We start from the raw sequence: 27,093 nt of genomic DNA, 5'->3' as shown, positions 1-27,093 counted from the left end.
CCACACTCCTTTCCATGCCATGCCAGAAGGCAGCATTCAGGAAAATTGCTTTTTTCCCCCGAAGTCTCCTGAACACAGTATTTTGCGTTGGAACAAATTTGTTTAGAAATCCATGTCGTACACCGCATCTCCAGTAGATAAAGAGTGCTGGGTTGCGCCCAGAAAATAGCTGATCTACAAGCTATCAATGCGTTGCAGCGTGACGCGTTGAGAGCTTGTAGATCAGCTATTAGATAGCCCCCCCCCCCCCCCCCCCCCCCCCCCCAACACAAGCTACAAGGCCAGGCACTTCAACCGTTGATGTGACCAGACTCCAACAGAAACGGACCGCTATAAATAGAAGGCAAATTAACTAGACACAGCTGAACTCAAAAGGTCAAAATGGCTTTTTTTTTCCAGGGAGACAAATCAGGAACTTTATTACACAATCTCTTTACAGACTCTGTGTCCACAATAAAAACATTACGAGTGTAATATGTGCGAGCTACGAGTGTGTGTGTGTGTGTGTGTGTGTGTGTGTGTGTGTGTGTGTGTGTGTGTGTGTGTGTGTGTGTGTGTGTGGTTATACTCCTTTATTATTCTGTAGAAACGGTTGTGTCTCGCACATTTCTCACATATCTGGGACGCCCGAAAAAGGAGAGAAACTCCTGAACGTGGGACCTAATGTAGTATGCAAAGAGATGCACAGCCTTCTGGCATCACCTTTTCAATTCATGTTCTTTTGTTTGCGTTTTGCTCAGCAGCAGCAGCATCGCGTATACGGTTGGCTACACGCATAAGAAAATCCATACAAACCTGCTTGTTTACCGAACATTCTGTGCGTCTCATTCTCCTGTCAGACTATCACTCACACACACACACACACACACACACACACACACACACACACACACACACACACACACACACACACACACACACACACACACACACACACACACACACACACACACACACACACACACACACACACACACACACACACACACACACACACACACACACACACACACACACACACACACACACACACACACACACACAATTCCCTCAAGGCAGGAGCAGCAACATAATAGTTCAGTGAGCAGCCACGAGACAGGCCGTATGTCTGTCATCCAATATTTTATATTATTAAAGGACAACCACTTCACCACTTTTCAACCTATCTTCATGTAATTGGTCCTCACTAATATAATGTTCATGATAAGAAAATACCACCATTTTTTTCGTACTCGGTCTGCGTCCTCATATAGGAGGGCTGTGGGCAGTTCAGAAACCCGTCTTCCGGCCTGGGCTGTGGCTCAGCGGTCCAGGCACCTTGGCTGGTAATCCAGTCTGGCAGTGTGCCGCGGGTTCGACTCCCGATCCCGAACGGGCCTTTACTGCATGTCACCCGCCCCCCAACTCTCTCCCCATTTCCTGTCAGCATATACTGTCTATCCCTCCATGAAAAAATAAAGGCGAAAGCCACAAAAAAAACCTTTCAAAAAGAAAGGAAACCTGTCTTCCAGTGACATCATCGACGCGGAATCCAAGCTCTTGATGTTTATCAGTTAAAACTGATTACATTATCTACGGTAGCTCCTTGGCTGACCCTCGGCGGCCCACGTCCATCTCCAGACAGTTTACAGTACATAAACGTATAGTCGTACAGTAGTGGTACAGTAGCGGTACAGTAGTGGTACAGTATAGTAATTACCTGCAGCAGCTCCTTGGCTGACCCCCGGCGGTCCACATCCATCTCCAGACAGCGGTTCAGGAAGTCTCTGAACACGGACGACAGTCTCTCTGGATTCTGCAGCTCTGGCGTCCCGTTGGTCGCTATCAGGTACAGAGCCTATATACCAACATGAACACAGTGGTGGAAACAGTACTCAATTGTTTTACTTAAGTACAAGTACCAATACTGCAATTTAGAACTACTTCGTTACAAGTAAAAGTACGGAATTGAAAATGTACTTGAGTAAAAGTACAAAAGTATCGGCATCAAAATGTACTTAAAGTAAAAGTAAAATGTATAGGGTTGAAGTGGTTAATGTATGTTTTCTAATCAAAATTTTAATCGCCAAAGTAACTAGTAACTCAAGTTTTCAAATAATTGTAGTGAAGTAAAAGTACAAATTTTGGCTCCGAGATGTAGTGGAGTAGAAGTAAAAGTACTGGAAATTGGAAATACTAACCTAATACAAAATTGTACTTAAGTAAAAGTACTTAGTTACTTTCCACCACTGCATGAACACACTGCTATATCAGGTACAGACAGTGATAGAAAAAGTACTCAATTGTTTTACTTAAGTAAAAGTACCAATACTGCAATTTAGAACTACTTTGTTACAAGTAAAAGTACGGAATTGAAAATGTACATGAGTAAAAGTACAAAAGTATCTGCATCAAAATGTACTAAAAGTACTCATATTGCAGAATGTCCCATTTCACAAGTTCATGTGTACAAGCTACACAATGTGTCGCGTTGCGACGCATTGTGAGCTTGTAGATCGGCTATTTTCAAATGGCCGAAATGTATAGGGTTGAAGTGGTTACTGTATGTTTTCTAATCAAAATTAAAATCTCCAAAGTAACTAGTAACTAAAGTTTTAAAATAATTGTAGAGGAGTAAAAGTACAAATTGTCATTACGACGGCATCACGGCCCGCCAAAATACATTTTGTTCGACTAAATCAATTGTAGATTTAGTCGACTAAAACTAGACTAACACATTCCAGGTGACTATATAAAATGTGACTCAAACTAAACGAAAACTATTCAAGAGACTATGACTACAACGAAAATCTGCTGCCCAAAAACAACAACACTGGCACCCACCCACTTTGAGAGCATACACTGCAGGGTTCCCCAATTACATTTCCTCAAGGGCCATATTTTGACTAGGGAACCAGGCTGGGGGCCGAGTCCGCACGCGCATTTTTTCATTAATTAATTAAAAATTGTTCTCAACCAGTGGTCCGGGGACCACCAGTGGTCCTTGAGGGGGTGCCCAGTTTGACATGCATAGGCTACTGACCCCCATTTAATGCCATTTATATCTGGGACACCCCCCGAAAACAAAACAAAAAACATTTTTTTTTTTTTTAATTCTTCCAGGGGCCACAAGGGGGCGCTCCGCGTGCCGCAAATGGCCCGCGGGCCGCCTATTGGGGAACCCTGGCATACACGCACACACTGCAGTAGTGTACACCAAAACGGTGCCATGTCTCTCCTTACCCTCAGCGGGTTCTCGTTGAGGTACGGCGGCTCGCCCTCCACCATCTCGATGGCCATGATGCCCAGGGACCAGATGTCCACCTTGGGCCCGTAGGCCTTGCGGGTCACCACCTCGGGGGCCATCCAGTAGGGCGTGCCCACCATGGTGCTGCGCTTGTTCTGCTCCGGAGTGATCTGGGCGCAGAAGCCAAAGTCCGCTGCACAGGGGAGAGAGACGAGACAGATGAGGGTGAGGATGATGAGGATGAGGAGGATGAGGTTCAGTGTTGATTTCGTCAACTGAAACTATGACGATTTTTTTTTCGGCGACTACCTTTTTTTTTTCCCACTGAGAAACTTAAATGAAAACTAAATTAAAAAAAAAAGCTATGAGGACTAAAAGTAAGACTAAATATATTGAACATTTTTTTTAAACTTATTACTAATTATCTAATGTAATCCTGGGCACTACACTTGGCTGGCAGAGCGGACTGACCTCATGCTTCCTTCTAAGCATGAGGAGTCCAAGCTGCTTCTTTTCACCTGACAGGGGGGAGTTTCCCCGGCTGGACGTAGCGCGTGGAAGAGACACGTTATTTCCGACCGGTTCCTTTCCCCTCCATATCAGGCCAGGGGGAGGCAGTTTAGTGACCAGGATTACTGCATGTTTTTTGTACCCTAGGGGACATGGGTTGATATTGAACATTTTGTCTAGAAAAAAATGGATTAAAATGTTAGTAATTCTATGTTTGGCTACGGTCAGGTGCTGCGCACTGAAAATAGCAGATCTACAAGCTCATTTCAGCATGCAACCCAGTGTAAAATCAGGCACGAAATCTGTAGCACTAGACGATGTGTCACATTCTCACAGGAACCCACAGGGTTAAGTAAAGGGCCACTGGATAATGTACATGCTGACATATTGACTAAAATATTCATTTGAAAGTGTGAAAATGAAGCCTCAGGGGTCCATTCTGACACGGTCCTATTATTTACGTTGCCATAAAATTCAAGGCTCAGTTCTCCCAAACGGGACATGGCTCGCATGCTGATTTAACCCATTTTAGACACCAGGACGATTCTACAAATCCTGTCAGTGGTTCTCAAACATTTTCATGTCAAGGACCCCCAAAAATGTGATGTGATTGGCCACCGACCCCCCATCTGAAAATATGTTGTTCCAGGGACCCCCCCCCCCCCCCCCCCCATGCCAAATATGTTGTTCCAGGGACCCCCCCCCCCCATGCCAAGAAGCAAAGATTTGAGTTAAAAACGTTTGCTCTGAAAGTATGTATATTCAAAGATTGCGGCCGCATTTTCACAATGAAAAAAGAAAATAGCAGATCTACAACTTGTAGATCTGCTATTTTTCAATAGCTAAAGTATAACACAATGCTTTAAAACACCAAAACGGGTTCTCGTCCAGAATGGCTTAAAAAAAATAAAATAAGCATAATAGATAGAAGCAAAATACACTGCGAGACAGACTGCATTAATAATGGAACATGCAGAAAAATAAATACGAAAGAATAATGTATGCATGAGGTATAAAGGGATCTATTTGTTACAGTTGAACAGGTTTACGACGTTAAACGTTTGGGGATTTGTTGCCAAAATGTATGCAGTATCATGCACTCTGTAATTCACCATGTCTAAAGCAAGCATACGGTACATCTTTTCTTATTGTTTTTAACTTCTTATCCCACTAACCAGAATCAGAAAAGGGTCGACATTAGGGGTGTATAGCGATACATTTGAACCCATTTTGACCTGAGATCGGATTCTAAAAATGTCTTCTAAATCCTGACAGTTTTCTGAAAAAGCTATGTTTCTATGTCAGTCGTTCTTCGATTTTTCAAAAATAGCAGACCTACAAGCTCGTAGTGGCGTGCTATGAGCTTGTAGGTCTGCTATTTTTGATACGATACATAGTACAATGTTGCCGTTTTCATTTCGATATACTTCGATTCTTGGAATTAAAATCGATTTTTCGATGCAGTTACTATATCGTTACACACCTAGTCGACATGGTGTCTGTTGTGTTTGCTAGGATCAAGCTGACCAGTCCAGCAACTTGCCTCTACACTTCCACAGACTATTCATTCACTCATTCAAGTACTCTGCCAAGGCTTATTATCCCAATAGGTCTTCACATATTGTATGGTTAATACAAAATGCATTATTCAGGCACATTTCAGCCACCTCAACAACAAGCAACGTCACCAAACAGCAATGCGCACCTATGGTAACATAATTCTACAGGCCACAGGTTTCTGCGTTACACTCGTTTGTTCTTTTTCTCCCTGGTGCTGGAGCGAGACGGGTCGAGCTCCTGGTTCTTATAATCAGTTAGGCTGCGGGGCGGCGGTGGCCCAGGGGTAGAGTGACCAGATGGGATGGGAACCGCAAGGTTGCCAGTTCCAACCCGCGGGCTCCCCGAGAGTTACAGTGTCAAAAGTGTCCTTGAGCAAGACTCTGAACCCCTAATTGCTCCCGATGTGCAGGTTGGTGCCTTGCATGGTTTCCTCTGGCATCGGTGTATGAATGTGTGTGTGAATGGTAATGTAAAGCGCTTTGGATAAAGGCGCTATATAAATGCACAATTTATGCTGCAAAACTCTTTGCAGCACCCGGGGCAAGCCGGTTGCACCACACGGTGGATTCAAACTCCTAGTCTGCCACGGCCCACGACACACGAGTGCCCCGTCTACTCCTGCAGCCAACATCAAAGTCTGGCATCGTGCAGTTCATCTACAGCTGTATGCACGCCTGTAGCCTGTAGGTCGTTTCCTCCTCCTCCGCAGCAGTGACTTACTGAGCTTGACGGAGCCGTCCATCCCCAGCAGGATGTTGTCACTCTTGATGTCTCTGTGGATCACCTGGTTGGAGTGCAGGAAGTCCAACGCTTGGAGACACTGATGAGATCATGAGGCAGAGAGAGAGAGTTTTAATGCTTGGAGAGAGACAGAGAGACAGAGGTTGTAATGCTTGGAGACACTGAGAGACAGAGTTTTAATGCTTGGAGACACTGATGAGATAGAGAGACAGAGGTTGTAATGCTTGGAGACACAGAGAGACAGAGAGACAGAGGTTGTAATGCTTGGAGACACTGAGAGACAGAGAGACAGAGGTTGTAATGCTTGGAGACACTGAGAGACAGAGAGACAGAGGTTGTAATGCTTGGAGACACTGAGAGACAGAGAGACAGAGGTTGTAATGCTTGGAGACACTGATGAGACAGAGAGACAGAGGTTGTAATGCTTGGAGACACTGATGAGACAGAGAGACAGAGGTTGTAATGCTTGGAGACACTGAGAGACAGATGTTGTAATGCTTGGAGACACTGATGAGACAGAGAGACAGAGGTTGTAATGCTTGGAGACACTGATGAGACAGAGAGACAGAGGTTGTAATGCTTGGAGACACTGATGAGACAGAGAGACAGAGGTTGTAATGCTTGGAGACACTGAGAGACAGAGTTTTAATGCTTGGAGACACTGATGAGATAGAGAGACAGAGGTTGTAATGCTTGGAGACACTGAGAGACAGAGAGACAGAGGTTGTAATGCTTGGAGACACTGAGAGACAGAGAGACAGAGGTTGTAATGCTTGGAGACACTGATGAGACAGAGAGACAGAGGTTGTAATGCTTGGAGACACTGATGAGACAGAGAGACAGAGGTTGTAATGCTTGGAGACACTGAGAGACAGAGGTTGTAATGCTTGGAGAAACTGATGAGACAGAGGTTGTAATGCTTGGAGACACTGAGAGACAGAGAGACAGAGGTTGTAATGCTTGGAGACACTGAGATACAGAGGTTGTAATGCTTGGAGACACTGAGAGACAGAGAGACAGAGGTTGTAATGCTTGGAGACACTGATGAGACAGAGAGACAGAGGTTGTAATGCTTGGAGACACTGATGAGACAGAGAGACAGAGGTTGTAATGCTTGGAGACACTGAGAGACAGGTTGTAATGCTTGGATACACTGATGAGACAGAGAGACAGAGGTTGTAATGCTTGGAGACAATGAGAGACAGAGAGACATAGGTTGTAATGCTTGGAGACACTGAGAGACAGAGAGACAGAGGTTGTAATGCTTGGAGACACAGAGAGACAGAGGTTGTAATGCTTGGAGACACTGATGAGATAGAGAGACAGAGGTTGTAATGCTTGGAGACAATGAGAGACAGAGAGACAGAGGTTGTAATGCTTGGAGACAATGAGAGACAGAGAGACAGAGGTTGTAATGCTTGGAGACACTGAGAGACAGAGAGACAGAGGTTGTAATGCTTGGAGACACTGAGAGACAGAGGTTGTAATGCTTGGAGACACTGAGAGACAGAGGTTGTAATGCTTGGAGACACTGATGAGATAGAGAGACAGAGGTTGTAATGCTTGGAGACACTGATGAGACAGAGGTTGTAATGCGTGGAGACACTGAGAGACAGAGGTTGTAATGCGTGGAGACACTGAGAGACAGAGGTTGTAATGCGTGGAGACACTGAGAGACAGAGGTTGTAATGCTTGGAGACACTGATGAGACAGAGGTTGTAATGCTTGGAGACACTGATGAGACAGAGGTTGTAATGCGTGGAGACACAGAGAGGTGTTAATCATAGACATAGAAAGGTAGACGTCTCCTTCGGCTCTGGGGTGTGTGTATCTCGAGAAGAGGCAACATGGATTTAGTGGAAGCATAGCGGAAGCTTGCCAAGCGTCCGCGTGCGTCACGGAAGGGGGACCAATCAGAAAGGCAATGTAAACGTTTGTTTCCTCATGCCAATAAAGTTCCTTTGGATTGAAAAGACGCGCTGTGATTGGCCAGTATAGTCACTTATATAGTGGCAGCGACGCAGCGTGCCTTCCGCACTTCCGCTTGACTTCCGCCTTCCGCCCGAGACACACATGGCTATCCAACGAACAGCAGCGGCCGATGAATCTATGGTTTAAATGCTTGAAGACACTGCGAGACAAAGACGTGGTTTGAAGAACACGTCTGACCACAATGAACACATTCGCAGAAGGAGAGATGCATATGGATGCCGGTGTGACCATGGGAATAATTGCCGTTACAAAAAACACACTTATTCCTTCCCCCAAACGCGGCCGATTTTGCCACAAAAAAAAGTGTCGAATACTTTTGTACTTTTACTCAAGTACATTTTCAATTCCGTACTTTCACTTGTAACGGAGTAGTTCTACATTGCAGTATTGGTACTTTAATTCTTAAGTAAAACAGTACTTTTCCCACCACTGTGTAAGTAAAGGGGGTCAGTCTCCTCCGCTCCGCAGCAGGTGGGTTCTATTATATTTGCTGACGTTGACGTCTATCTTATTTTGGCACGGTTTCTACCTCTCTGCAGACCGCAGCGATCTGGCCCTCGTCCATGCAGGTCTCCGTGACCACGTCCGTGAGAGAGCCTCCCGCCAGATACTCCATCACCACCCACAGCTCGTCTCCTACCAGGTAACTACAGGGAGAGAGACACAGAGACACAGAGAGAGAGAGAGAGAGAGAGAGAGAGAGAGAGAGAGAGAGAGAGAGGTAAAACACTATGTATAGATACTCCATCACCACCCACAGCTCGTCTCCTACCAGGTAACTACAGGGAGAGAGACACAGAGACACAGAGAGAGAGAGGTAAAACACTATGTACAGATACTCCATCACCACCCACAGCTCGTCTCCTACCAGGTAACTACAGGGAGAGAGAGACACAGAGACACAGAGAGAGAGAGAGAGAGAGAGGTAAAACACTATGTACAGATACTCCATCACCACCCACAGCTCGTCTCCTACCAGGTAACTACAGGGAGAGAGACACAGAGACACAGAGAGAGAGAGAGAGACACAGGGAGGGAGAGAGACACAGAGAGAGAGAGACACAGGGAGGGAGAGAGACACAGAGAGAGAGAGACACAGGGAGGGAGAGAGACACAGAGAGAGAGAGACACACAGGGAGAGAGAGAGACACAGGGAGAGAGAGAGACACAGAGAGAGAGACACAGGGAGAGAGAGAGACACAGAGAGAGAGAGACACAGAGAGAGAGAGAGACACAGGGAGGGAGAGAGACACAGAGAGAGAGAGACACAGAGAGAGAGAGACACAGGGAGAGAGAGAGAGACACAGAGAGAGAGACACAGAGAGAGAGACACAGAGAGAGAGAGAGACACAGAGAGAGAGAGACACAGGTAGAGAGAGACACAGGGAGAGAGACACAGAGAGAGAGACACACAGAGAGAGAGAGACACAGAGAGAGAGAGACACAGGTAGAGAGAGACACAGGGAGAGAGAGAAACACAGAGAGAGAGACACAGAGAGAGAGACACACAGAGAGAGAGAGACACACAGAGAGAGAGAGACACAGAGAGAGAGAGACACACAGAGAGAGAGAGACACAGGTAGAGAGAGACACAGGGAGAGAGAGACACAGAGAGAGAGAGACACACAGGGAGAGAGAGAGACACAGGGAGAGAGAGACACAGGGAGAGAGACACAGAGAGAGAGACACACAGAGAGAGAGAGACACAGGTAGAGAGAGACACAGGGAGAGAGACACAGAGAGAGAGACACACAGAGAGAGAGAGACACAGAGAGAGAGACACACACAGGGAGAGAGAGAGACACAGAGAGAGAGGTAAAACACTATGTATAGATACTCCATCACCACCCACAGCTCGTCTCCTACCAGGTAACTACAGGGAGAGAGAGACACAGGGACCTCCCCAGAAGCAAAGATTTGAGTTAAAATGTGTAATAATATATATTGAAAGAGTTGAGGCACATTTCTACGATTTACAGACAGACAGACAGACAGACAGACAGACAGAGAGAGACAGACAGACAGAGACAGAGAGAGAGAACACTATGTTCGGTGCATGGAAACGATGACAGTTCCAACCCCCAGAGAGAGAAGGTCTTATTTATTTTTGTCTGGTGCATATTGTCGCTTTTTTGGGTGGAAAAAAAACTATTTTAGATCGGCAATAATACTGCGCTACGTTTTTGCCCACAGCGACTTTGGGGGATAATCAATTACCTCAAGAACAGATACACAAGATCACTCATATGTCGATATCTCATTTGGATGACAATTTCTTGAACTATGTTGTAGTTTAATTACCTGTCCAGGTAGTTGACTATGTTGTAGTTTAACCCATTTAGGCCTGATCCAAAATCCTGGCAGTTTCGGAAAAACCTTATGCTTCTGTATCAGTGGTTCTCAATATTTCATGTCAAGGACCCCAAAAATTATACGTAATATGCCTCCGCCCCCCCATCTGAAAATATGCTGTTCCAGGGACCTCCTCCCAGAAGCAAAGATTTGAGTTAAAATGTTCACTCTGTAAATAATATATTTTGAAAGAGTTGAGGCACATTTCCACGATTCTTCAAAAATAGCAGACCTACAAGTTCATAGCGCGGCACTCGGTGCCGCGCTATGAGCGTGTAGATCTGCTATTCTCCAATAGCTAAAGTATAACATAATGCTTTAAAACACCAAAATGGGTGAACTACCTGTCCAGGTAGTTGACTATGTTGGAGTTCTTGTTTTCCCTCATCACCAGGATCTCATTGATGATCAGCTCCTTCTTGGGCTGCTGCTGAAGGTTCATCTGTTTAATCGCCACCTGAGAGACACACACACACACACACACACACACACACACACACACACACACACACACACACACACACACACACACACGATGTAGGCATTTATAGCAGGCGCTCTTAATCCAGAGCGATTTACAGCAAGCAAGTAAAACACACGGTAATACATCACATACATAGACGGTGTAGTGCCTCGGTAATCTCTAGGATCATAGCTAAACCATTCTAATAATATCAACTGAGTATGAACCTTTGCATAAAAGGTTAACATGTCATTTAGATAGATGCCAGGTCCATGTGTATAGTATCAGGAGGGGTTTAAGTTCATGTTGTCACCAATTATACCACAGGTCGTTTCGAGGAAGCAATCTGATTGGTTGAAACGGCCTTCTAGCCATGGGTTAAACCAGCACCATTCACCAATCACCACCTAATCAAAACAAATAATTCAGCTGCTCTGTTTTCCCAGAGCGCTAGCAAACTCGGTGGCTAGGCTAGCTAGTTTCTTGGGACATTTGTGGTCGTTAAATAAATATATTTTTATATTTTACATTTTCTTAGTTTTAAGGGTAACTGTTGTATAATTGCAATATTACACTCGAGGGTGTGGTTTAACGTGATTATTGCCACTTCAGTGATGCTTGCGGAACTCGACTTCGTCTCGTTCCTGACCGCATCACTGTCGTGGCAATAATCACGTTAACCCACACCCTCTCGTGTAATATTGCTTAACTCATACATACAGGTACAAAGCAGTGAAATGTACTAACACAACTATACAATAAATGCACTTTGAAGGACAAATATGTTATGCACACATTGCGAGGGACAGGTGTGTCTGAGAAAGAAAGAAAAACCTAGGGAACAACTGGAGTCCCGCACACTGTACTGTCTTCACTTACAGAATTGTATGTAAGCAACGTTTCGGTCAGTCAGACCTTTTTATGGGGCCGTCTACAATAAACGCACAAACCGAGGGACATTTATCTGTAGCTGTCCAGGACCGCCAACCTGACCGATACATCTTGGTTTATGCATTTGTAAAGCGCTTTTATCCAAAGCGCTTTACATTACATTCACACACACACACACACACACACACACACACACACACACACACAACTTCATACAGTATATACACAGGTGGCGGAGGAAAGGAAACCACGCAAAGCACCAAGCTGCACATGGGGAGCAATTAGGGGTTTCAGAGTCTTGCTCAAGGACACTTCGACGGCGACTCTGGGTGGAGCCCACACAGGGATCGAACCGGGAACCTCGCGGTTCCCATCCGGCCACTCTATACCCCTGAGCCACTGCCGCCAGATCGGCTATTTTCACTGCACGACATGTATAAATTACTGTAGTAGGCCGAGGCCATTTTGGAGATTGTTTGTCTGCAAACGACATGCCCCCCCCCCCCCCCCCCCCATGTACGTGCCAGGGAGGCCAGGGTTCATGTCGTTAATCCCTTCTTCTGGGGGAAGAGAAAAACCAAACCCCCCCAAAACAAAACAAACAAAACCACTTGAAATTCAACCGTCGACGTTTCCAAAAATGCTAATCAACCAGCCTCCATTTCGCAGGAAAAAAAACAAAAAGGTCTTAAAAGGACTCTCTGGCTGTGGCTGGTTTAATTGCAACCCGTAATTACTACGCTTATGTGGTTTCACCCATTTTGGGCGGGAACCCCCTTTTGGTGTTTTAAAGCATTATGTTATGCTTTAGCTATTGAAAAATAGCAGATCTACAAGCTCATAGCGCGGTGCCGCACTATGAACTTGTAGATTTTTGAGTGGTGTAAACCACTCCTACAGCTGGCTTTTGTGTGCAGAAAAAATGAGCATGGTTGCTATGTTCAAAATAATTTCTGACGTAATTAAATCACACCCGGGTGAACTGGATGACCGTAGCAACCATGCTCATTTTTTCTGCACAAAAAAAGCCAGTTGTGAAATCACATCCGGGTGTGATTTCATTACATCAGACATTACGTCAGACCACAGCTGATCATGCTATATAAAACCTTACACCACTCAGTTCACACGGGTGTGATTTTTTGAAAAATCGTGACAATGTGCCCCAAATCTTTGAATATATATTGTCAGAGTGAACATTTTAACTCAAATCTTTGCTTCATGGGGGGGGGGGGGGGGGGGTGGGGGGGTACAACATATTTTCAGATGGGGGGGCGGTCGGCGGGCCAATTGCATATAATTCTGGGGGTCCTTGACATGAAATAGTTTGAGAACCACTGACAGACACATACTGTAGGGTTTTTTTTTGTTTTTTACTTTTTTAACTAATTTACGAGCTAGAGAAATGCCGCGGCTGTATTTACCTCTTGGCCGGTGGCGATGTCGATGGCTGTGTACACCGTGCCAGACGCTCTGTGGAAACAGGAACAACTTATCAAAAACATGATACGCTAAAGCTTTTACTTTTTGAGGGGCGCTAGCCCCTCCTATATACAGCTTTTGTCCCCACAGTGCACACGTCTCAATATTTGCCATTGACAATGAAAGGAGAAATTAGGTCACATGTGCCTCAAATATGACACAAACATTTAAATGCCATCGACAATGAAGGGAAAATGCACTGTATAGGCAAACCGGCTAAACCAATCACATAGATTCAGTTGTTCATGAGATGATGTATGATGATGTATAATGGTAAGAGCGCCCCTCACTTCACACGGGTGTGATGTTTGACTTTTTAAACAAGCCTATTAAACACTATAGCATGAAGTAGCATGTGCTTAAATTCATATCGATGCAACACGTTTTGAGCTTGTAGATCTGCTACTTTTGATGCTTTTGAATATGAATCTCGAAAGGTAACGGTTTTGGACAATAATGCGAGGTTTCCACCCCGACAAAGACGATTTGCATCCTTCAAAAGACCCTGAACATACAGTGCAACGAGATACATCATAAATATACATTATAGAATGCCAACAGCTTTTACCATTCACAAACCTATAATTTGCATTGGCATTGCATGTATAATAAGTGATGTATAGTTTGGTGAACAATGCAGAATGTGGTCTGCGTTTGTTGCACGTGGTTGGAATAGCTCGTGGCAGCCAGGCACGTGCACACACAGACATCAAAGGGGGCTTCGGCCCCTGCCCATTTACCCCGTCTGTAAAACAACTGCCCTTAACCAGACCACGGATGCAGCATTTACTATGGTGAAAGAAATGCAAATGCCACTCCCTCTCCATTCCAAATACCGGAAGGCAGCAATTGCCTTTTTTGGAACTAATTTGTTATGTCGTACACCACATCGATGACATCAGGGATCTCCATACAGGCATAAAAGGGACAGACAGACAGAGAGAGAGAGGTAGAGAGACAGACGGATGGACAGACATATTGATAAGACAGACAGGCTGAGAGAGAGAAGACAGCCTCTTCACAGGGGTGAAGGTCTGAGATGACTTTTGCAAAGACCGCGATGCAGGACGAGGAGGAGGCGCTCAGGGAAGTGGAGAATAATGTGGAGAAATATGTGGCAGAGAATGCAAAACTGAAGGGAAGATTGGCCAAGAAGGACAACGAAATCCAGGCGCTGAGGAACGAGGTGAGGAGACTGGACAAGGAGCTGGACAGGCTGTGGGAGATAAAGAGGCAGACTCCGAGGCCGACTCCGAGGTTCACCTTGAAGGGACTCATCCACAAGTATTTACAGTATACTCTTGGTTGATTGATTGAAATATTTATTAACAGTTTGCAGAATTACAGTACATTTCAAGCACAAACTCAATACAACGGCTGTTAACTGTAAGTGGACGACCCAATTAAGCATTACACTTGTTTACAAGAGGGTGCACCATGTTCAATTCATCAAAACATTTAGAGACGTACAAATAGACACTTCTATATAGTCAAAGAACAGAACAGGAATTCATCATAAGGGAGGTAAAAAGGGAAAAGAAAAATATACAGTGAGGAGAAAAGGGGGTGGGCGGTGGGGGGATTCAGATTTACAGTAGTTACAGTAACGCCGTTACTTTCGGCAGTAACGGTTGCTGTAACGTGTTCTTTTTTTAATTCAGTAACGTTGTTACAGTTACTACATGGTGCGTTATTCCGTTATTTTTCATGTAGTCTCGGGGGAGAATGAGAAGAACTGTTAGTCTGCTTGCCTTGCGGGAGAGAAGGGGGAGGAGTGTGTGTGTGTGTGTGTGTGTGTGTGTGTGTGTGTACTACACGTGGTGACGCGCAGAGTTTGTTTACTGTCTGACTAGTGTCATGGCGGAGCCCATATCGCGTTTCAAATGGATATATTCCTTATTTCCTTCAGCTGCTCCAATCCAGCACAAAGAACAGTCAAAGTAAGTTGTCCCATGCAGATTATGATCCCACCGCCGCCACCGGCTATACCTCCTCCTCCCCTGCTCTGCCTGCTGGTACTGCGACGGGAGTGTGTGTGAGACGTGTGTGCCGTGGGCATGCACGTGCGTGCGTGTGTGTGTGTGTGTGTGTGTGTGTGTGTGTGTGTGTGCGTAGCCTACTTTTGAGCGAGAGAGAGACAGAAAGATACTGAAAGGGACTTTGCGCGCACGTGTGTGTTTGATAATCAAATATTAATTCTGGTTTTGGTCTTTGTTTATAAATCCAGACTCAAATTAGTATTGCCACCACCACCAATAAGAGCAGCTATGAGCTATCTCAGCCTATCTGCACATACAACATTCACTGGAGCAGTGGAACTGGAACCCCCATGTTGTGTTGGTTGTAGCCTACTTGTGTTGTTGTTTGCTATAAATATGTATTGATAGGCCTACATACTGCATCATCAAAATCACCACCAGTCCCCCTTGGGCTGGTATTGGTATTATTATCACTAACTGTACTGAAATAAAGGCATGAATGAATGGCCTGGAAGTGGGAGCCCATTTTTCTGGCTGGCTGTGTCCCTAGGTCTGAGCACGGAAATAGCATATTTTCTCCACCAAGTGTTTTGGATGCGGGGACCCCCACACGGTAACTCTGTCATTTCTTGACCGTTTTGGACGCGGGGCAGCTCACCGGAACCGGGCTGGCACCCTGTGCACGTTCATGTGGGTCTGGAAGTTCCGGGGACCCCCACATGGGTGTGATTTTTCATTTTTTTTTGTAACGGAAAAGTTACTTTTCACAGTAACGCATCACTTTTTGGTTTAAGTAACAGTAAAGTAACTAAGTTACTTTTGAAATGATGTAACTAGTAACTGTAACTAGTTACTTTTTAAAAGTAACGGTCCCAACACTGCTGGGTTATGCGCCCTGAACATAGCAGATCTACAAGCTCTCAACGCGTCGCAGCGCGACGCGTTGAGAGCTTGTAGATCTGCTAATTTCGTCCAAAAGTGCCCTCTTAAGAGGATTTCAGCCCCTGCCTCTCGAACACTCCCTGGCTAGCTATTAGTCTGAAGAGGTCAGTCAGTATACTCCAGCGAGAGTTTGCAGCATATAGAATATCATTTATTGATAGAACACGCCTCAAGCCAAAAGCCATCGATCTTTTAACAATACAGTTGTTTTATGCATCAGTGGTGACAAAGTACTCAAGCCCCAGTATCCCCAAGCTCCTGTATAGCCAAATATGACCCAACTATACTAGTGAAAGTTGCGGAGTCAAATGAGTGCCATTACTGCTATTGTCGCTATGTTATTTGAAATAAGGCTTAAGTGGTTCAATCATAATAATATGCCATTTCCTATAATTGTAGTGGAATCAAAAGTACAATATTTGACTTGGAAATATAGTGAATACAAATAAAAACAACGTAGATAATCTGTATTTTTTTTTAGTTTTTTTTTTTTTACCAATGAGCTAATAGAGCCTGCCTGCTTGCTCAGGGGATACATTGAATCTGTCACTAACACATTTTGGGCGGGAATCCCTTTTGGTGTTAGCATTATGTTATGCTTTAGCTATTGAAAAATAGCAGATCTACAAGCTCATAGCTTACGAGCTTGTAGGTCTGCTATTTTTGAAAAATCGAAGAACGACTGACATAGAAACATAGCTTTTTCAGAAAACTGTTACATAGTGACACCGTCAGTACAGTACTCCAGTACTGTCCACCAACTGTCACTAAACTACAAGTGTTCTGACCTCCTTAAGACATTTTCTCCTCACACCGACCGTCGTGGAACTAGTTGAAGCCGTGTCTGGGAAAAAAACACTCTCCTCTGCTCGCCTCGTACAACTATTTTATCCCCCCAAGGGTTCCGTTTAAAAAAAAATATATATATACTGTATTAAAACTCAGGATTAGGTTTCGCAGGAGACACACCGGCTGGAGGTTATCTTGCGGGTGGCAGACACATAGAGTTTTTGACTTTTAATCCATTCTGGATGGGAACGCACCCGTGTCGCTTTAGCGTTTAAAAACCAATGCACTTGAAACCGTTATTTTAAACTTTAGCTGTTGAAAAAATAGCAGATCTACAAGCTCGTAGTGCGAGTCGTGAAAGTCGTGAAAATGTGCCGCAAATTTTTTCGATATTATATTCTTTCACGGAAAACGTTTTCAACTCCTATCTTTGCTTCTGGGAACAACATGTTTTCAGATGGGGGGGGGGGGGGGGTCGACGGCGGCCAATAATTTCATAATCATTTCTGGGGGTCCTCGACATGAAATAGTCTGAGAACCGCTCATATAGAAACATGGGGTTTTTTCAGAAAACGGTCAAGATTCAGAAGACATTTTGTAGAATCTGGTCTAAGTCCTAAATGGGTTAACACATTCTGTACGGGAGCCCCTTTTGGTGTTTTGGTGTCTGCTATTGAAAAATAGCAGATCTACAAGCTCGTAGCGCGCCACCGAGTGGCGCGCTACGAGCTTGTAGATCTGCTATTTTTTTTTTTAAATCGTGAACATGTGGCCTCTTTCAGAGGGAACGTTTTTTTTTGCTCAAATCCTTGCTTCCGGGGGTGTCCCTGAACAACATATTTTCAGGTGGGGGTCCGCGGCCAAATACAGATAATTCTGGGGGTCCTTGACATGAAATATTGAGCACCACCACCGATATGGAAACATATGGTATTTCAGAAAACTGTTGTATAGGATTTAGAAGACTTTTGTTTTTTAGAATCGTCCTCAGATCTAAATGGGTTAAATCCTGCTCTGGCTGTCAGTGCTCGGAGACATCACACGCAGCCAGCCAGGCAGCCAGCCAGCCAGCCAGCCAGGCAGCCAGCCAGCCAGCCAGCCAGCCAGCCAGCCAGCCAGCCAGCCAGGCAGCCAGCCAGCCAGCCAGCCAGCCAGCCAGCCAGCCAGGCAGCCAGCCAGCCAGCCAGCCAGGCAGCCAGCCAGCCAGCCAGCCAGCCAGCCAGCCAGCCAGCCAGGTAGAATTCAAGGCTTTTGGCACCTCTTATCTTCCATGCTGTCAGCCACACCAGGCGCGGTATATACACTGTCGCTGAGCTATGAATAATGAAGCACACTGTGTTCCTGTGTTGCTTCCAAAAGGCCTAAATGACTTCGCAGATAAAAACTCAGTCAATAGTCTCTCTCTAAAAACCCAGACCGAGTTTCCCCCTCCTCCTCCTCCTCCTCCTCCTCCTCCTCTCTCTGGAGAGGAGACCCTGGTGGAGCAGAGCGGAGAACAATGGAGCAGCTTTAGAATCTATACAGACCACTCTCTCCTGGCACGTCGTCTCCACTGGGGAGGCAGACTATATGTCTATATATATATATATATATATATATATATAGGCTATAGGGCTAGGCTATAGGTGTGTCCAAACTTTGTATAAAGGTGCTGAAATAACCCATTTAGGCCGTGACGTAAAAAAAAAAAAAAAAAAAACGTTCGCTCTGAAAGAATATATATTCAAAGATTTGTGCCGCATTTTTTACCATTTTTCAAAAATAGCAGACCTACAAGTTCGTAGCGCGCCACTCGGTGGCGCGCTATGAGCTTGTAGATCTGCTATTTTTCAATAGCTAATGCTTTAGTTAAAACAACAAAAGGGGTTCCCGCCCCAAAAATGGGATAATGTGCCTTTCGGACTATAACAAAGTCACATACATGTGCGTCTCTTTTATGTATACAGGTACCTATCATCATCATCGATTTAATTATTATTATTATTTAATATCAATGGTCTTAGGTTTAGGTGTGCTGCATGTGAACAAAACGCACACAAAAAAATAACTCCAGCCTTTTTGCAGCCTTATTTCAACATCACCAAATGTAGCCAGACGGGCGAGAACAAATTGTACTCTCTGGGAAATGCCCAGGTTAACCCATTTTTGGGTGGGAACCCCTTTTGGTGTTGGCATCATGTTATGCTTTAGCTATTGAAAGATAGCAGATCTACAAGCTCATGGCGCGCCACGAGCTTGTAGGTCTGATATTTTTTGAAAAATCGAAGAACGACTGACATAGAAACAGACATTTTTAGAATCTGATCTCAGGTAAAAATGGGTTAATTTAAAAAAAAACTATAAAATCTGTCCCCGGGCCGCATTTATGGACATTATTCGGTTTCCAACAGAGACTATACTATTTAGACTGTTGGAAACCAAATATGTCCTAAACTGTTACTTATCAGGATTCACAAGTAGTGAGCAGTGGGGCAGAGCGTTCATTTATGGAAACAAAACTAAACACAACAAAGTTAGAATGTGGAGATAAGAGGTTTGTGGCCGACGACAGCGACGATGTATAAAGTGAGTGAGCGTGCGAGACGGCAGTAAGAGAGAGAGAGAGAGAGAGAGAGAGAGAGAGAGAGAGAGAGAGAAGAGATCAAAAAAGGGCTGAGCTCTACTGGCCCGTGGCCATGTCTTGAAACGGTTCTTTCTTTGCTTATTCCGCTACTCGTTTTTCCTCTCTCTCTCTCTCTCTCTCTGAAGCCCCCCACCCCAACCCTCCTCTACCTCTCTCGCTCTCTCTCTCTCTGGGAAAATAGCCACTATTGCCTCAAACTCTCTCTCTCTCTCTCTCTCCTGGCGAGACCGATGACCACAAACTGCTGCTAAATTGTATTTCCCTTAAAGCTGCAACCTCATCCTCCGTGTATTGAGTCACAGAGAGAGAGAGAATGCAGGGATGGATGGATGGATGGATGGGGACACTCCATCCCAGGGGCTGGCGATGGGGCTCTCTGGTCTGGGGGCCATTTGGTTCTTATTAACCACATGAACCTTATGTTGTTGCAGATGAAATAACCCATTTTAGAGACCTGAGGACGATTCTACAAATGTCTTCTAAATCCTGACAGTTTTCTGAAAAACCCTCATGTTTCTGTGTCAGTCGTTCTCAAACATTTTCATGTCAAGAACCCCCAAAAATTATATGTAATTGGCCGTGGACCCCCCATCTGAAAATATGCTGTTCCAGGGACCCCCCCCCCCCCCCCCCCCCCCCCCAGAAGCAAAGATTTTAGTTAAAAAACGTTCGCTCTGAAAGAATATATATTCAAAGATTTGCGCCACATTTTCACGATTAAAATAAATAAATAGCAGATCTTCAAGCTCATAGCGCGGCACCGAGTGCCGCGCTATGAGCTTGTAGATCTGCTATTTTTCAATAGCTAAAGTATAACATAATGCTTAAAACACCAAAAAGGGGTTCCCGTTCTGAGAAAAAAAGTAGCAGATCTACAAGCTCGAAACGTGCCTAAAAGCGACGCGTTGTGAGATTGTCGATCTGCTACTTTTGATGTCTTTTGAATCTGAATCCTGAGAAGTAACAGTTTTGGACATACGAGGCTTCCACCCGACAGGAGACGCTGTAGTACACATTGTTGGCCCCCAGGGGTCTATAATAGGCCCCCCGACTTAATATTTCCCTGCTCCAATTCTCTTGGCCCACAGGAGAGGGTCACTGGAGTTCAGCATGTGGTTAAATCAATATCCTCCGTGATCCACCTGGGCTGCGGCTCCAGTGGTGAACACCGTAACAAAATAAAATCTTTTGGGGAGTATATGTGACCAGATTTGGACTGAGAGACTGCCATCGAACGCAAATTACAGCTTTTCACCATGAGTTAATAGCACAGCTGGCAGACTCTTCACACACTAGAGCATGTCTGAAATACGTGTCAGAGCTGAAATCGACATGTAAATATGAAATAAATGCTTAAACATGTAGCTATAGGTGTAATGTTAGAGACCACAGAAGTGAACCTTTCATGCCTGTTTTCTAAACTCGCTGTTTCTCTGCAAGACATTACTCTATAAGCCATATCTCCAAAACTAGTGGGTCAAACTGAACAACCAATATGTCAATTTGAAGCTATGATTCAATGTACTTTAGCATTGAGTATTTTGGGGATCCACCGAGCCCCTCATCTCATGAAATAACACAGATTGGCAATTCCGTACATACACTACCAGAAAACATATTACGGATTGTAGTAGTATTTTTTTATTTTTTCGGCTTTCGCCTTTATTTTATATTTTTGAGTGGTGCAAACCACTCCAACAACTGGCTTTGTACCCGTGTTTGTTCGTACCAAACCATGCGTGTACCTGTACCTGGGGCCACGTACGGGTGAGCATGGTTACCATGGTCACCGACATTACGTCAGACCACAGCTGATCAGGCTATATAAGACCTTGCACCACTCAGTTCACACGGGTGTGATTTTTTATAGAGAGACAGACAGTATGCTGACATAGGAAATGGGGGAGAGAGATGGGGGGGGGGGGGGGGTGACATGCAGTAAAGGCCGTCGGGATCGGGAGTCGAGCCCGCGGCACACTGCCAGACTCGGACTATACCGGCCAAGGTGCCTCTAGACCGCTGAGCCACGGCCCAGGCCGGATTTTAGTAGTATTGAAGTGTCATTTTATTTATGCCTCTTGGCCACTTCCCACTTGTAAAAGAGACGCAGTCTCAATGTGTTTTTACTGGTTAAATAAAGGTTAACCCATTTGGGCCTGACGTCGAAATAAAAAAAACGTTCGCTCTGAAAGAATAATAATATTCAAAGATGTGTGCCGCATTTTTACGATTTTTCAAAAATAGCAGACCTACAAGCTCGTAGCGCGCCACTCGGTGGCGCGCTATGAGCTTGTAGATCTGCTATTTTTCAATAGCTAAAGTATAACATAATGCTTAGTTAAAACACCAAAAGGGGTTCCCGTCCAATAAAAACAAAAGAAATTACACTACTACTGTTTTGACCACGACGGAGGCGTGGCTTTCACCCCATTGTCTCAGTCAGTCAACATTATTTACTATTCTGTGCCTCGGACGGCGGGCTGGGTCGGCTCTACCGGACTTCTAACCTCGCGTCACCAGGCGTTCCACCTCGGAGGAAAGCCTGGTCCGTGTTACAAAAGTGCCGCGTGAACCGGTCTGGAGCGGATTATATCGCTACGTCACGTTGTAGTCATTGTTTTGTAGTCATCAGGCCAGGAACCCTCAATCTGGAACTTCCCTTTAACTCAAACCGGAAGAATAACAAAAAAAAGCTCTCGTATAGCCTGCGGCTGTTATTAACCCATTTTGGGCGGGAACCCCTTTTGGTGTTTTAAGCATTATGTTATGCTTTAGCTGTTGAGAAATAGCAGATCTACAAGCTCATAGATCTGCTATTACCTACAAGCTCTACGAGCTTGTAGGTCTGCTATTTTTGAAAAATCTTGAAAATGTGGTGCAAATCTTTGCTTCAGAGCTTTATAACTCATATCTTTGCTCCTGGGGGTGTCCCTGGAACAACATATTTTCGGATGGGAGTCCGCGGCCAAATACAGATCATTCTGGGTCTCCTTGACATGAAAAAGGTTTAGCACCACTGACACAGAAACAGAGGTTTTTCAGAAAAGTCATTTTGTAGAATCGAGCTCAGGTCTAAATGGGCTACCGAACTTCGCCGTTCAACGTTCGCCAGCGGCAACTTGCTCGCCTTAGCTCGCTCGGTGGCGTGTCTCGTTGTTCGCTTGAGACGGCGCCCCTCCGTCGGGGTCTATGGGGAGGATTTCATTGTCATATATGTACAGATTTTGGGGGGTTTTCTTGTAGTGTATGTACGGAATCCAATCCGTGTAATTTCAGCGTGTTTGGGTGAGACCGGGTTGCTCCACCACATTTCAAAGACACTCACCAGTGTTGTTTTTGGAAGCAAATCTAAATCTACTGTTGATTTAGTCGACTAAAATGTATTTTGGCGGGCCTCGATGCCGTCGTAATGGCCGATTTTACACGACGCGTTGTGAGCTTGTAGATCGGCTATTTTCAGCATGCAACCAAGTGTAAAATGAAGGATCTCCTGTCCACTAGTCCCTTCCTAACATTTTAGTCTAGTTTGTATTTCTTGACGAAATTGTCGATATATTTAGTTTTAGTCATCATAGCTTCGTTTTCATTTAGTTTCTATTTAGTTTCCGTCAGGGAAAAAAGGTAGTCGACGAAAAAATGTCGTCATACAACACTGACACACACACACATTTTGTTTACAGGAGTATCTATATACAAGTAGGGGTTGAGTTACTTTGCCCAACACGGGGGTGAACCGATCCCCCATAATCCACCTGGGCTCAGTGTTGACAGGCACAGATTAAAGAGGCGGAGACTCACCCTTGTCCTATTTTCTCGAAGCGCGTGTACTTCTTTTTGGGGTCCCCCACGCTCACGATGCTCCCTGTGTGAGAGAGATAACAGTTAACACACACACACACACACACACACACACACACACACACACACACACAGTAGGACGACGCAATTTTAGGGGCGGGGGGGATTCACACAGAGTCCGTTTGATTCAAAACGTGTTCCCGAAAACGGTTGTCTGGTTCACATTGGCCTTGATTTTATTCTTCCGCACCCTTCATGCGAGACCCTTGATTGTTCGAGTACACTTAATTCAACTGTATTCAGTGCTTTCACATTGAATACACACTAAACCACAACAACTGCAAAGTGGTTCGGGACCGGGACGCGCGCACGCACGCACGCACGCACGCACGCACGCACGCACACGCACACACACACACGGAGGGGGGGGGGGGTGTCATCGTTAGACATACTGAGCCTCTCCAGGATCTCCTCGTCGGTCATCTTGGACTTCTTCCTCTGGCGGTCGGTGTGGCGGTACATGGTGTTGGACGAGTCGTCCGGCTGGACCTGGGACTCCGGGGGGGTGACCACCTCCTTCACAGGGGTGGGGGGCTTCATCATGGTGGGCTCCAGGACGGAGCGCGTGTAGATCTGGCAAGGGGGGAAATAAAACCACTGTTAACACCCCAATCAAGTTCACCGTCCTTTCAATTAGTAACACCCAGCGCCCAAGTTTTATCCAAAAGACGAAGATTATTGATATCACAACCGATTGCATCGCTCCACAGCCTAGGAGCGCCTGTTCCGCAATACTCGATGTTGCATAACAGTGGGACGTCATCGAAAATGTTCCCCCCCCTGTTTAGCCAACGAGACCAAAAATCTTAAAACGTTAATAACTCGCAATCTAAATCTTCCCGTCCAATTCTAAGAAAAGATCATGTGTTAGACGGCCCACCGCGGTCCCGTCGCTAGTCGTGTTAGATTTAATCATACCTCCCGTTGTTGTCGATCGGCTCTAGAGTGTTTTGGCTACATTTAGCTGCATCCGGGATAACATCCGGTCCGTCGGTAAAAGTGCTCCATTGCTATAAATCGCTGGACGCTATGATTTAATGGATTAAAGAACCCCGGGCAATCGGAGTGTTAACCCTCTGTACTGATCGGGGTCCACTCTGTACTTTGCCCGCTCTTTTTCCCCCCTCTACACCAAAGCTCTTTGGTGTACCCGATCTACAAGCTCACAATGCATCACAATGTGTAGATAGCTTGTAGATCGACTATTTATCATATATTTGCTATATATCCCATCTAAAAGCTCACAGACGATATTTTCAGTATGCAAAAATAATAATTGACGTTCCCTATAATGACATTCACAATATAGGGACAGATTATTAATCGATAATTTAATTAACCCATTCAGACCTGAGGCTGATTCTAATATAGCTTTCAGAAAAAAACAAATGATGTTGCTATAGCAACAACTAAAATGACACAGACACGTACATTCCTGGCTTGAAAAGTACAACAGGTCTAAATGGGTAGCAGGTCTATATGGGTTACATGATTCTTTTATGATATCGACGCGTTGTAACTCACAGACTTGGTGTGCTCAGAGTGGGTTAGAAGTGAACTCACAGACTTGGTGTGCTCAGAGTGGGTTAGAAGTGAACTCACAGACTTGGTGTGCTCAGAGTGGGTTAGAAGTGAACTCACAGACTTGGTGTGCTCAGAGTGGGTTAGAAGTGAACTCACAGACTTGGTGTGCTCAGAGTGGGTTAGAAGTGAACTCACAGACTTGGTGTGCTCAGAGTGGGTTAGAAGTGAACTCACAGACTTGGTGTGCTCAGAGTGGGTTAGAAGTGAACTCACAGACTTGGTGTGCTCAGAGTGGGTTAGAAGTGAACTCACAGACTTGGTGTGCTCAGAGTGGGTTAGAAGTGAACTCACAGACTTGGTGTGCTCAGAGGGGGTTAGAAGTGAACTCACAACAGACTTGGTGTGCTCAGAGGGGGTTAGAAGTGAACTCACAACAGACTTGGTGTGCTCAGAGGGGGTTAGAAGTTAACTCACAACAGACTTGGTGTGCTCAGAGAGGGTTAGAAGTGAACTCACAGACTTGGTGTGCTCAGAGGGGGTTAGAAGTGAACTCACAGACTTGGTGTGCTCAGAGTGGGTTAGAAGTGAACTCACAACAGACTTGGTGTGCTCAGAGTGGGTTAGAAGTGAACTCACAGACTTGGTGTGCTCAGAGGGGTTAGAAGTGAACTCACAGACTTGGTGTGCTCAGAGAGGGTTAGAAGTGAACTCACAGACTTGGTGTGCTCAGAGTGGGTTAGAAGTGAACTCACAGACTTGGTGTGCTCAGAGTGGGTTAGAAGTGAACTCACAGACTTGGTGTGCTCAGAGGGGGTTAGAAGTGAACTCACAGATTTGGTGTGCTCGGGCCGCGGTGCGATGACCGGCGGCGGCTCGTCGTCGTCCTCCTCCTCTTCCTCCTCCTCCTCCTCTTCCTCCTCTTCGTCGTCCTCCTCCGAGACGGGCGGGGCGATGGGCGGGGCGTCCGTCGTGGACGTCTTGGCGGCCTGAGGGGGAACGAGACCAGGTGAGGTGAGTGGGTGGGCGTGTTGTTACGCTGCGTTGCACACGGGCAGATGCAAAGATATACAATGCTATATCTAGCGCCGATCATGATAAAAGAATAAAACTCTCACAATAATTGTATCGGTTCAGGGTGGCACTTAGAATGTTGGAGCCAAGGAGACGAGACCTTAACCAACATAATGATCACCTCTTGTCTCCACATTATAAAGGTTTTGCGTCACACAAAAGCATCCAAAAGTAGCGGATCTACAAGCTAGAAACGTGACACGTTTTGAGCTTGTAGATCTGCTACTTTTGCCGTTTTTCAATTTGAAGCCTGAAAAGTAACAGTTTTGGAAATAATGAGGTTTCCACCCGACAGACGATATACACAAACTGACATCTGAAGAAAACTAGATTTTTATTTTTTTACTGAAAAGATTTCCGGTATTAATTAATCATTGCTGCTCAAAAAGGATTGTGTCCAGAAGTTACAGTTACCTGCATGACTAAGGTTCAGAAATATGACAAAACTAATTATTCCAAGGTCAAGAGAATGCAGTTATACATCAATTATATAAATTCTATTAATTTTATCTTAACCGTATCACATTTTTATGATCCATCATGTCCCAAACCGCCCCCTAAGGTCTTCCACTGCTGGCCTGCTCGCTTTGCCTAAAAAAATGGCAACTAAAAAATACGGGGAAGCAGCTTTTTGCTTCTACGGGCCGACGGCGTGGAACAAACTCCCACTGTACCTTCGACAGGCAGCCTCTGTAGACATTTTTAAAGCACAGCTCAAGACCCACTTCTACACCCTTGCTTTTAATTGATTTGTTTTTTTAATTTCTTTTGTTATTCATGTCCTCACTGTATTGCATTTCTGCTCTTGTTTTTTAATGTTTATGCCTTGCTTTTATTTTATTTTTTTCTCTCTTCATTGCTCTGTAAAGCACTTTGAGCTGCATTTCATGTCATGAAAGGTGCTATACAAATAAAGTTTTATTATTATTATTATTAATATTAACCGTATCAATACAATACAAGTACACATTTTCATGATCCATCATGTCTTTAGAGTGTACAGATGATAGAGCTGGTAGTGGTTGCCAGGATGATTAGAATATAAACCCATAGCGGGCACGGGGACCCCCCCAGCGGTCCTTGAGGTTGG

General features: G+C 45.0%; 1 protein-coding gene across 3 annotated transcripts in view; it reads right to left on the bottom strand.

The window, feature by feature from the left end:
- Positions 1-27,093, bottom strand: part of LOC306927437 (serine/threonine-protein kinase PAK 3) — a 181,585-nt gene that overhangs the window by 24,977 nt on the left and 129,515 nt on the right. For all 3 annotated transcript variants that reach the window (XM_079507182.1, XM_079507180.1, XM_079507181.1), the window contains exons 9-17: positions 25,763-25,918; positions 23,801-23,981; positions 23,349-23,412; positions 13,160-13,208; positions 10,726-10,838; positions 8,559-8,676; positions 6,017-6,116; positions 3,223-3,419; positions 1,700-1,837 (exon numbers count right to left, since the gene is read on the bottom strand). In XM_079507182.1, the coding sequence (XP_079363308.1) occupies positions 1,700-1,837; positions 3,223-3,419; positions 6,017-6,116; positions 8,559-8,676; positions 10,726-10,838; positions 13,160-13,208; positions 23,349-23,412; positions 23,801-23,981; positions 25,763-25,918 (1,116 nt within the window). The remainder of the gene's footprint in view (positions 1-1,699; positions 1,838-3,222; positions 3,420-6,016; positions 6,117-8,558; positions 8,677-10,725; positions 10,839-13,159; positions 13,209-23,348; positions 23,413-23,800; positions 23,982-25,762; positions 25,919-27,093) is intronic.

The sequence above is a fragment of the Electrona antarctica genome (genome assembly GCF_951216825.1).
Source record: "Electrona antarctica genome assembly, chromosome: 8".
In the NCBI taxonomy this organism is placed as follows: Eukaryota; Metazoa; Chordata; class Actinopteri; order Myctophiformes; family Myctophidae; genus Electrona; species Electrona antarctica.
Note: the sequence above shows the minus strand (reverse complement) of the source record. Positions and strands in the feature narration are given on the sequence as shown.